This window comes from Tupaia chinensis, unplaced genomic scaffold, assembly GCF_000334495.1.
Source record: "Tupaia chinensis unplaced genomic scaffold, TupChi_1.0 Scaffold000247_1, whole genome shotgun sequence".
Lineage (NCBI taxonomy): Eukaryota > Metazoa > Chordata > Mammalia > Scandentia > Tupaiidae > Tupaia > Tupaia belangeri.
In genome coordinates, this window is record NW_006159725.1 from 4,531,028 (window position 1) to 4,542,516 (window position 11,489).

General features: G+C 43.0%; 1 protein-coding gene across 4 annotated transcripts in view; it reads right to left on the minus strand.

The window, feature by feature from the left end:
- Positions 1-2,181: 2,181 nt before the first annotated feature.
- The window catches only part of CD3G (CD3 gamma subunit of T-cell receptor complex), a 19,453-nt gene continuing 10,145 nt past the window's right edge, over positions 2,182-11,489 (minus strand). For 3 of the 4 annotated variants that reach the window (XM_027772000.1, XM_006148839.3, XM_027772001.1), the window contains 4 exons: positions 10,458-10,589; positions 9,499-9,542; positions 8,426-8,505; positions 2,182-3,122 (listed from right to left, as the gene is read on the minus strand). In XM_027772000.1, coding sequence (XP_027627801.1) covers positions 8,440-8,505; positions 9,499-9,542; positions 10,458-10,589 — 242 coding nt within the window. In that variant the 3' untranslated portion in view covers positions 2,182-3,122; positions 8,426-8,439. Of the gene's footprint in view, positions 3,123-8,421; positions 8,506-9,498; positions 9,543-10,457; positions 10,590-11,489 lie in introns of all 4 variants that reach the window. The other variant, XM_027771999.1, reaches the window with a different exon arrangement.

An 11,489-nucleotide genomic window follows, 5' to 3' on the forward strand; every position in this document is an offset into this window, starting at 1 on the left:
CTTACGGGCTCACTGGAGAGAGAGAGAGACAGAGAAAGTGTGAAATAACCATCAGGGGAGATAGCCACGCTGCAAACCATTCTCCATTCTTCTCTCAGATTTGGGGCATGCACACAGATGTGCCCGGGTTTGGAACTCCAGCTGTGAAGTTGGCCATGCTGGATCCAGCACTTTAACCTCCAAGCCACCTGCTAGCTCTTAGGAGTTTTTTTTTAAGTATACAAAAGTAATAGAAGCAGCATACTTTAAACGAGTTAAAGGCTTGTGTAAGAGTAACAGACAGAATAGAGGAAATAAGCAAATAATATATCTGATAAAAGATTATCACTCAAATTATATAAGAACTCTTAAGACTGAACAAAGAACCAAACAATTCAATTCAAAACTGAGCAAAGGACTTGAATAGACATTTCTCCAGTGAAGATGTACAAATGGCCAATAAGCACAAGAAACAATGCTCGTTATCACAAGTCATTAGGAAAAGGAAAACCAAAGTCATAATGAAATACCACTTCACACTTACCAGGATGGTTATTATTTAAAAAAAAGGGGGGGGGAAGGGGTGGGAAAGGAGTAGGAAGAATAACTGTTGGCAAGGAAGCAGAGAAATTGGAACTATTGTGCATTGCTGACGGGAATGTAAAATAGTGCAGTCACTTTGGGAAAGCAGTATGGCAGTTCCTGGAAAAGTTAAACAGTGTTACCATGTGATCCAGCAATTCCACTTGGAGACAGCTGCCCCAAAGAACTGAAAGCAGGAGCCTATGCTTGTAGGCCAGTGTCCATTGCAACATTGTTCAGGATAGCCAAAAGGCAGAAGCAATATGGACAAACCGAACGAAACAGTGTATAGACAAAATCGGCTATTACACCGTCTTCTGGTCCCAGATACAATCGACTACTACTCAGCTCTAAAAAGGAATACAATTCTGATATGTGCTATGACCTGGAGGAACCTTGAAAATGTTAATGCTAAGTGAAATAAGCCAACCAACACGTGGTACCTAGAATAGGAAAATTCAGATACAGAAAGAAAATAGAGGTTACCAGGGAAGGAGAAGAGAGGGGAATGGTGAGTTATTATTTAAAGGATACCGAGTTTCTATTTAGGATGATGAAAAAGTTCCGGAGTTGGATGGTGGTGATGGCCACGCAGCACTGTGAATGTACTTAATGCCACTGATGAGTACACTTAAAAATGGTTACAGTGGTACATTTTGTCCCCCACAAAAACACTGCAATTTTTGCATGCCTACCCTTGTTCTAGTTTCTTAAGATCCGATAGTGATAATAATAATAGAAGGAAAAGTTTGTTCCTTCCTGGAGCTTGCAGTCTGGTGAGAGTGAAGTGGTGACATAGCATTTAAAATAATGACAGTTGGGCCAGCTGGTGGTGTGATGGTTAAAGTGGGTGGATCTCAGATGGCTGACTGAAATTAGAGTCCTGGACCTAGCAACTTGGTTACTACCCTGTGTATGTTCATGCCCCAAATCCTGACGTAAAGGAAAAATGAAAGGATTGTGGTGTGACCAATCTCCATGGAGAGGTGTTTTGTCTCTCTCTGCCTGTCTCTCCATGGAGAGTGCATGTGCCCTCCATCAAATTAATAAAAAATAATTATGGGCATAAGATGGATCATTCAGTAAATACTTTTCGAATAACTGGGTAGCTGTCTGACTTAAAAGTTGGTCAATATGGGTCCAGCAGGTGGCATGGAGGTTAAGACCCAGGATCTCACATGGCCAGCTGGATGGTTTGAGTCTTGGACCCGGGGATTTGAAAATCACACTGGGTGTGTGAGTGTGCATATCCAAAATCCTGGGAGGAGGATGAAAGAGAAGGGATTGCAGAGTATCCATCCCTTCAGGGGGGTGATTTCCCTTTACAGCTCACTCTCTCTGGCAAGTGCACACACCCTATAGCAAAAACTAGAAAAAAAAAAAAAGATCAATATATTAGGTTAAAATGAATTCATGACGGATCAAAGATTTAAGTGTGTATGACAAAACCATAAAAATGCTAGAGGAATTCACGGATACATTAAAAAATAATAATCTTCAAATGGGATGTCCTTTCTAACTATAAAACATAACTGAGACATCTTACAAGACTGGTGAATTCTATTACATACACGTATATGTAAGACATGCATGAAAAATCAACCATAAGCAAAGTCAAAAAGCATATAACAAAATTAGAGAACTACTTGTAACTAATATCATGAAAGATCTAGTTTCTCAAATGTGTAAGGGGCTAGTGCAAGTCAGTTAGAAAAGGCCAAAGTTCGTGAGCTTTTCTTTCAGGTTTTGATATAGGGTGCGTGCACTTGCCAGAAAGTGACAGAGAGAGAAGGAGGAAAAGTGAGAGATCACCCTCTAGGAGGGATGGCCATGCTACTATCCCTTCTCCGGTCTCCTTGTGAGCTAATATTTCATGAGAAGGTGAAACAAGTGGTTCTCTCCAATTTATAATACGAAGACTGTAAATTAAAACCACACTGTGATGCTATTCTAGTGTTAACTTATCAGGCTGGCATGGTTTAAGAATTTAACAATATACCGTTAAGACATGTACGGAATAGCAGGCGCTTGTTTATTGTTGTTGACCATATATATTAACACAACCTCTGTGAAGTGCAGATTGGCAATCTTTAATAAAATTACACATGCAAATACATTGTGGCCCAACAATTCTATTTGTTTGTATTTGTTACAAATAGTTAAACATGTTCAAAATGACATTTATTGTTGGAGCAAAAACTATAGAATTCTAAAAGCGATACAGAGAAGGCATAGGAGAAAATCTTTGTGGGTTTGGTAAAGATTTCTTGGATGTAACAGCCAAAGCACAATATATAAAAGAAAAAAATTAATAAAATAAACTATCAAAATGAAAAACATTTGCACATTGGAAGACACCATTGGGGCCAGACATGGGGTAACAGGCAACGGGACCTACGTGTGAAGAGTCCTGGACTCATGTCCTGGGACCTTCCTGAGCACGCCAGGTGTGCACACATGTTCCTGTGATCTAGTCCAGCTGAAACGAAGTGGCTCGCAGAATGGGGACCCTCCTGTTTCTTTGTCCTCTCTTTCATGGAAGAAATAGGTAAATGAACTACCTGAAAAAAAAAAAAGAAAGATATCATTAAGAAAGTGAAAAGAGGGGCCGGCAGGTTGCACGGTGGTTAATGGCACTGGACTCCCGCTTGGGTGACTATAGTTTGAGTCCTGAACCTGGCAGCTTGTTTCTTACTTTCCCTCTCTCTCTGTGTCTCTGTCTGATCAAATTAAAATAAATAAATAAGTAAAGTAAAATAATTCTTTTTAAAAAATGAAAAGAAAAACTATAGACTCGTAGAAGATATTTTCGAATAATGTATCTGATAAAAGACTTGTGTCTAAAATACACAAAGAAGTTTTACAACTCAATATTAAAGAGACAAACAAAAAGGGGCTGGGTCAGCCAGGTGGTGTGGAGGTTAAGGCACTGGATCTCACATGGCTGATTCCATGATTTGAGTTCTAGACCTGGTAGTCTGAAAAACATGCCAGGCACGTCTGTGTGTGTGTGTGTGTGTGTGTGTGTGTGTGTGTGTGTGTCTGAAATCTGAAGAGGAAAAAGGACTGCAGCATGGGGAGTGCCTTCTCACTCTGTCCAGCAAGTGCATATGCTCTGTAGCAAATTTAAAAGAGGGACGGCGACAAAAGAGACACGACAATGCTCTGTGAGGGAATCCCACATGAGTAAGTTTCTGGTTCAAGTCTGGAGACTTCCCTGAGTACACTGGGCACGTGAATCCCCATGATCCAGGTCTGTCTGAAGCCTGGGGGTGAGTCATGGTATGGGGATCCAGTTAAGGGTGTCATCTCTTTCTCTCCCTCTGTCTATTTCACTTTTTCATTCATGGAAGAAAGAAAAATTATTTGAAAAAATAGGCTAAAGATTTGAATAAACATTTTACTAACGATATATGAAGGGTTAAAAAACATGTGAAGACACTCAACATCATTAGCCATGAGGAAAATGGAAATCCAGACATTACCATACCATTGTGCACCCCCCAGAATGGTTCTACTAAAATACACAGTGACAGATGTTGGTGAGAGTGCATAGAGACAAGAGCCCTCAGACTTTGTTGGTGGGAATGTTAAATGCTACAGCTTTTACAGCTGGGTAAACAGTTCCGTTTCTTTTACAGTTAAGCATAAACTTTCCATATGACCCAACAATTCTTCGCTCCTTGACATTTACCCCAGAAAAATGAAAACACGTCCACACAAACACTTGCATGAGAATGTTCATAGCAGCATCATTTATAATACCCAAAAATTAAATGAAAAAAAAAAAAAGAAGAAAAAAAAAAAAACCCTCCAGACGTTCATTGACTGGGGAATAGATAAAGAAAAGGTGATGGACCAGCAGGTGGTGCAGAAGTTAAGGTGGTTGGCTTCCACATGACTGACTGTGTGATTCAAGTCCCAGACCTGGTGGCTTGAAAAACACGCTGGGCACATGTGCATGCATGCCCAAAATCTCAAGAGGAGAATGGACAAGAAGGGATTCCAGGGTGGCCATCCCCCCGGCAGGTGATTTCTCACTTTCCTTCTCTTTCTGTTTCTCTTTATTGCAAGAACTGGGAAAAAAAGAAAGAAAAGATGGTATATACACCCAATGGAATACCAGTCAACAATAGAAGAAACGATGTATACTACAAGATGGACAAACCCGGGGCCAGCAGGTGGAGTGGTGGTTCAAGCGCTGGACTCCCACATGGCTGACTGTGACCCAAGTCATGGACCTGGCGGCTTGAAAGCTCACTCCCTCCCCCCTCTCTTTCTGGTGACAGCTTGTGTCCTATAGCAAGATTTAAAAAAATAATAATTAAATAATGTTTTTAAAAAGTAGACAGACCCTGGAAACACACCAAGTGAGAGAAGCTAGATACAAAGGGCCCCAGATTGTATGATTCCATTTATTTATTTAAAATATATTTTGCTATAGGGCATGTGAGCTTGCAGGAAAAAAGGCAAAAGGGAATGTGAGAAAGCATGCCCGGGGAGGATGGCCGGCCACACTGCAATCCCTTCTCCATTCTTCTCTCAGTATTTGAGCACACGTGATGCCCACATCATTGACCAGCCTGTATGATTCTATTTATAAGAAATGTTGGGACCAGCAGTTAGCATAATGGCTATGTTGCTGGACTCCCATGTAGTCGACCACGGTTCGAGTCCCGGACCCGGTGGATTAAAACTCATGCTGGGTGCGTGTGCATGCGTGCCCAAGAGGAGAATGGAGGAGAAAGGATTGCGGTGTGGCCATAACCCCTGGGGGGTGATTTCTCGCTTTCTGTCTCTCTGTCTCTCTCTGTCTTTCTGGCGAGTGCACGCACCCTATAGCAAAAACCTCTCCAAAAAAAAAATTAATTAATTTAAAAAATATAAAAGAGTTAGCAAAGAGATTAGTGGTTACTGAGGTTGAAGATGGGAACAGGGAGGAGTAACTGCAAATGGCACAAGGGATCTTAAGAGAGTGATGAAAATATTCTAAACTGGATTACAATGATAGTTGTACAACTCAGTAAATGTACTAAAACTTACTAAGAATGGATTAAATCACTTAAAATGGATGAATTGTATGGCACTTAAGTTATACCTCAATGCAATTTTTAGAGAAGAATCATTTAATGTAATTTACTCATTTATTTAAATTTGACCAGAGAGAGAGAGAGAGAAAAGAGAAGGAAAGTGAGAAAGCAAGCCATCAGAGTTGGCCACGTGGGAGTCCAGCATCTCAACCACCATGCCACCTGCTGGCCCCCCTCAGTGCAAGTTTTTGAAAGAATTATTTTTATATTATTATTATGATTTTTTTTTTCACATGAGTTTGCCAAGAGAAAGACAGAGGGTGGGAGAGTGAGCAAGCAAGCCGCCAGGTCTGGGATTTGAACCGTGGTTAACCATGTGAGAAGTCCACGACCTCAACTACCATGCCACCTGCTGCCCCCCCTCAGTGCAAGTTTTTGAAAGAATTATTTTTATATTATTATTATGATTTTTTTTTCACATGAGTTTGCCAAGAGAAAGACAGAGGGAGGGAGAGTGAGAAAGCAAGCCGCCAGGTCTGGGATTTGAACCGTGGTTAACCATGTGAGAAGTCCATGACCTCAACTACCATGCCACCTGCTGGCCCCCATTGTAATTTTTAAAAATGTTTTTGCCTTAGGGCACATGCACTTGCTGGGGGGAGAGAGAGGGAGAGAGACAGAGATAATGAGAGGGAAAGTGAGAAATCACCCCCTAGCGGGGATGGCCATGCTGCAATCCCTTCCCCATTCTCATCCTGGACTCTTGAGCCTGCACACAAATGTGCCTGGCATGTTTCAAGCCACCAGGTCTGGGACTCGATCTGTATTCGGACATGTGGGAGTCTAGCGATGTAACTGCTACACCATCTACTGGCCACCCTCAATGCGATGTTTTAAAAAATTGCCAGAGGGCACATGTGTTAGCTGGAGACAGAGACAAGAGAGAGAGAGCAAGAGAAGGAGAGAGACAGGGAGAGGGAGAGAGCGCCTTCCAGTGGGGCGTGTTCACACCACAATCCCATCTCCATTTCTCCACTGCACTGGAACCCTGGGGACGCTCACGTGTACACATGCCTGGTGCATTCCCCAAGCCTCTGGGACAGGGATGTAAACTGGTCAGCCATGTGGATCCTTCTCCTTTAACTGCTAGGCCATGGAGCTGGCCCAAAATTACATTTCAACAATATTGGTCATTACAGCATTGTTGTAGAAGCAAAAGATAGGAAGCAACTTAAATGTCCACTAATAGACTCCTGGTTAAGTAAAGTACAGCATATCTGTACAAGGTAGCCAGATTTAAAAAGGGAGTCGTTTATATGCTGGTGTGAGAGAACCATCAGGCTTTTTTAGGGAAGAAGTTCTGTGTATAGTGTGATATCATTTGTGTGGAAAACAGGGGGAGCAAGAATAATGAGAATAACGCATACTTGAGAATTTGCTCAGAGATGCTAGAACACCTCCAGAAAGATACATTGTAAAATAAACTAGTTTTCCTCTGGAGAGGACGACTGGGTGGCTGTGGATAATGGTGAATGGAGACTTTGTATTGCATATGGAACAATCTGAATTATGACATATAAAAACTAAATAAAAATTAAATTGTAAAAAATTATTCAACTAGAGAGGGTTATTTAATATTTCCATTTTCTTTTACACTTTCTCCCAACAGGTGGCGCTCCTGAAACACCGTACTTGTTTTCATTTTGAGAAAAACCTAAATTTGCCCTAATGGTTTTTCTTCTCCATTTGTTACCTCTAGGACTTTTCAATCTAGATTTAGGGCTGAAAGACTCTCCACCGCGGCCATGACGTGTCCAGCTCCCTTAGCCACTGGGCTCTGTGGCTGGCCCAATGTTTGTATTTTCTTAAGCCAAGACAATTTGGCTCCAAGTATTTTTAGAAACACTACAACTGGGGGACCAGCAGATGACATAGAAGTTACGTCGCTGGACTCTCACGTGGTAAACCACAGTTCAAGTCTTGGACCCAGCAGCTTAAAACTCAGGCTGGGCACGTGTGCATGTATGCCCCAAATCCCGAGAGGAGACTGGAGGAGAAGGAATTGTGGTGTGGCCATCCCCCCAGGGGGTGATTTCTGGCTTTCTCTCTCTCTGGTGAGAGCATACGCCCTACAAAAATCTCTCTCTTTTTTTTTTTAAAAAAAAAGAGGGGACCAACAGGTGGTGTGGTGGTTAAGGTGCTGGACACTCCCACATGGATGACCATGGTTTGAGCCCTGGACTTAGTGGCTTGCTTTTTCACTTTCCCTCTCTCTTTCTCACTCTGTTCCTCTCTGGTCAAATAAATAAATAAATAAATAAAGTTAAATAGAATAATTCTTTAGAAAAAAAAGAAACAGTACAACCAGGACGAACAGATGGTGTAATGGTTACGTAGCTGGACTCCCACATAGTTGACTGCAGTTTGAGTCCTGCACCTGGTGACTTAAAAATCACACTGGGCATGTGTGCATGTGTGCCCGCCCAAATCTCCAGAGGAGAATGGAGGAGAAGGGATTATGGCATGGGCCATCTCCCCTGGGGGTGTGATTTCTCGTTTTCTGCCTGTCTCTTTGTATCTCTCTGGTGAGCACAAGCACCCTAGAGCAAAAATTTCTCTCTAGAGACAGAAAGTGAGACATTATCTTTCAGAGGGGGCAATCCTGCAATCCCTTCTCCTCCACTCTCCCCTCAGGATTCTGGACACACACACACACACACACACAGAGTCTGATCCTCATAGCTGCTTGGGGGCAGGAGACAGACCTGACAGCAGTTGGAAGGGTCAGTTCTGCAAAGGAGCGCTCTCAGAATTGGTGTGAAAAGCCCACCTACTTTGAGTCCTGAGCTCAGTTCTTCCTCATTTGGTTTCCTGGCAGGTGGCTATACTGGTCATTTTCCCGATCCTTGAGAGGCTAAAAAAAGACAGCACGATCTTAAACTTATGATCCTCTATTAATTACTTCGATGCATAGTTATTGATTGCTTTTTGTTATTGATTGCTTTTTATACATGAGGCTTTGGAGTAGGGGGTTCACAGAAAGAGGACGAGCAGATGGGGCTCTGTATACACAGCTGACAGTCCTTGAACTCTGCGTTTGGTGATTCAACCAACCACAGATTTAAAAAAAAAATCAGGAAAAAAAACCACTAAAAAATGAACAATACAAAAATAAAAAATAGTACAAATTTTAAATATGGTACAGCTATTTATTAGGCATTTTATAGAGATGACAAAGTATACAGGAAGATACGCATAGGTTATATGCAAATATCACGCTATTTTATATATGAGACTTGAGCATCCATTGATTTTAGTATCCTCAGGGGACAAGGGCATGTTCCTGGAACCAGTCCCCCGAGGATACCAAAGGACAGCTGTAGATTCTTTGCATATTCCTCTCGGTGTGTTCTTTCACTCTTTCTCCCCTAGATCTACTTTTTGTTTGTTTGTTTTGGAGAGGTTTTTTGCTATAGGGCGCGTGCGCTTGCCAGACAGACAGAGAGAGACATAGAGACAGAGAGCGAGAAATCACCCCCCAGGGGAGATGGTCACGCCGCAATCCCTTCTCCTCCATTCTCCTCTCGAGATCTTGGGCATGCACGCACACGCGCCCGGTGTGAGTTTTAAGCCACCGGGGCTGGGACACGAACCACGGTCGACTACGTGGGAGTCCAGCGACATAGCCATTACGCTAACTGCTGGTTCCCTCCCCTAGATCTTGACCTCAATCTCTCTCAACCCTTTTCTTTATTTCATCCATTTCCACCCAAAGGGGTAACTGCCTAATCACCTGGTATGTTGTAAGCAGTTCCTTCTCTGTGTAGGATCTTCCAAAGAACCTGTCCTCCAATCCCTAAGTTTTACCCGACCCCTGCTGCCCCGTCTTTGTCCCTCATTCTCTTACCTGGTAGAGCTGCTCATTGGGCAGTAGAGTCTGCTTGTCCGAAGCTGCACAAGAAACAAACAGAGCACACAAACACAAGGTAGACAGGATAATAAATGAAGTTACATTTGCACAAAAGAATCTTAACTAGCAATGAGTCCTCTACACACAAGAGCTTGGTAACTTTCACAAGCATATCGTTGAGTGAAAGAAGCCATAGGCAAAAATACAGAAACCCATTGAAAGAGAACAGCAACAGGCAGAGTGAGTCCTGTCAGAAGTCAGGACAGTGCTTGCTCTTGCAAATGGGTCATGGCTAGAAATGACCACGAGAGAGGCTTCCAGGGTGTTCCTTAAACAGGGTGCTGGATGCATGGGTGCGTTTGCTTTGTTAATTTATTATTATTATTATTCTTTGCCATATGCCTGTGATTCACTTTTTGTGTGTTTTCCTTTAATAAAGAGTCATTATTATTATTCTTTGCCATATGCCTGTGATCCACTTTTTGTATGTTTTCCTTTAATAAAGAGTCTTTAGGGATCAGCAGATGGTATAATGGTTACGTTGCTGGACTCCCATGTAGTCAACTGTGGTTCAAGTCCCGGACTCCACGGCTTAAAACTCATGCCAGGCACGTGTGCAAGCATGCCCAAAATCCCGAGAGGAGAATGGAGGACAAGGGATTGTGGCGTGGTCATCCCCCCCACCCCCGAGGGTTATTTCTTGCTTTCTGTCTCTCTGGCGAGCATACACGTCCTACAGCAAAAATCTCTCTCAAAAACAAACAAACAGAGTCTTTTTAAAACACAGAGGGCAGATCCGGGAGTTAGATCGTGGGACAGGTAAATATATTGTGATAACACCAAATGTCACATTTAGCAACCCATGTCAACTCAGTTCCTTCCATCGGGGCTATTTTAGCGGGAAGAAAGCTAAGGGTCTTCGGTGAGCCCATTTTTCATCTAAGGATTTCGTTTACCTCTTGATTGGTGAGCTTCATCCTGTCTGGCAATGAGGTAGACCCCAACAGCAAGGAAGAAAATGCTAATGATTTCAGCGAAGACAAAGCCTGATACGGTGGCCGCGTTTAGCTCGATGCAGTTCTGACACACTGTGGGGAAAAGGAGGGACAGCCTCCTTCAGAATGTGAAAGCTGTCCTTCCTGGGTCTTTCTCTCCTGTCTACCAGCAGTAATGCCTCTGTTGGAGCAGCAGGCTCTCCCACTGTGGGAGGTATGGCAGAGGAGGGTCCTTGACCTGGAACTCAACACTTCTCGATGGTGCTTAGTCTCCCATGAGTGCTGGGAAGCCCAAGGAGTCTTACCACCATGGACTAGGTGAAGAGGAAGAGGACCAGATCCTCTTCTCCATAACCACCTGCCCTCCTCTCCTCATCGCTGTTCATTTTGTAATCTTTCCTGGATTCCCGTTCTTCCCCTCCCATACACAACTTCCAGAAGTTGGTGAGCTGCTCCCATTCAGGGGCATAGCCGAAGGTAAACAGAAGTACAAGACTGGCTGTGCTTTTTCAAGCAGCTAGGGTGATCTTTCTACATTAAGTAAAAAAGGACACGGGACCAGCAGTTGGAGTAATGGCTATGCCGCTGGACTCGCATGTAGTCGACCGCTGTTTGAGTCCCGGACCTGGTGGCTTAAACTCACGCTGGGCGCGTGTGTGTGCATGCTCAAGATCCTGAGAGGATACTCTATGGAATACTACTCAGTCATAAAAAATAACAAGACCCTGGAATTTGATAGAAAGTGGGCAGATATGGAGGATCTATTGCTGAGCGAAGTAAGCCAGGCTATGAAAGAAAGATATTGTATGTATCCACTCAATATATATCGACTATCCACACTCTATGATAGAGTGCAAAAAATTGGAGGACGTAAAAGCAGTGAAGTTACTTAATGAGAATAGGACAGTGTGGAATGGGGGAAGTGAAGAGAAGAGGATAGAGAAAGATAGCAAGTGAACAATAGAGAGGCAGGACGTTAGTGAGAAACAGATA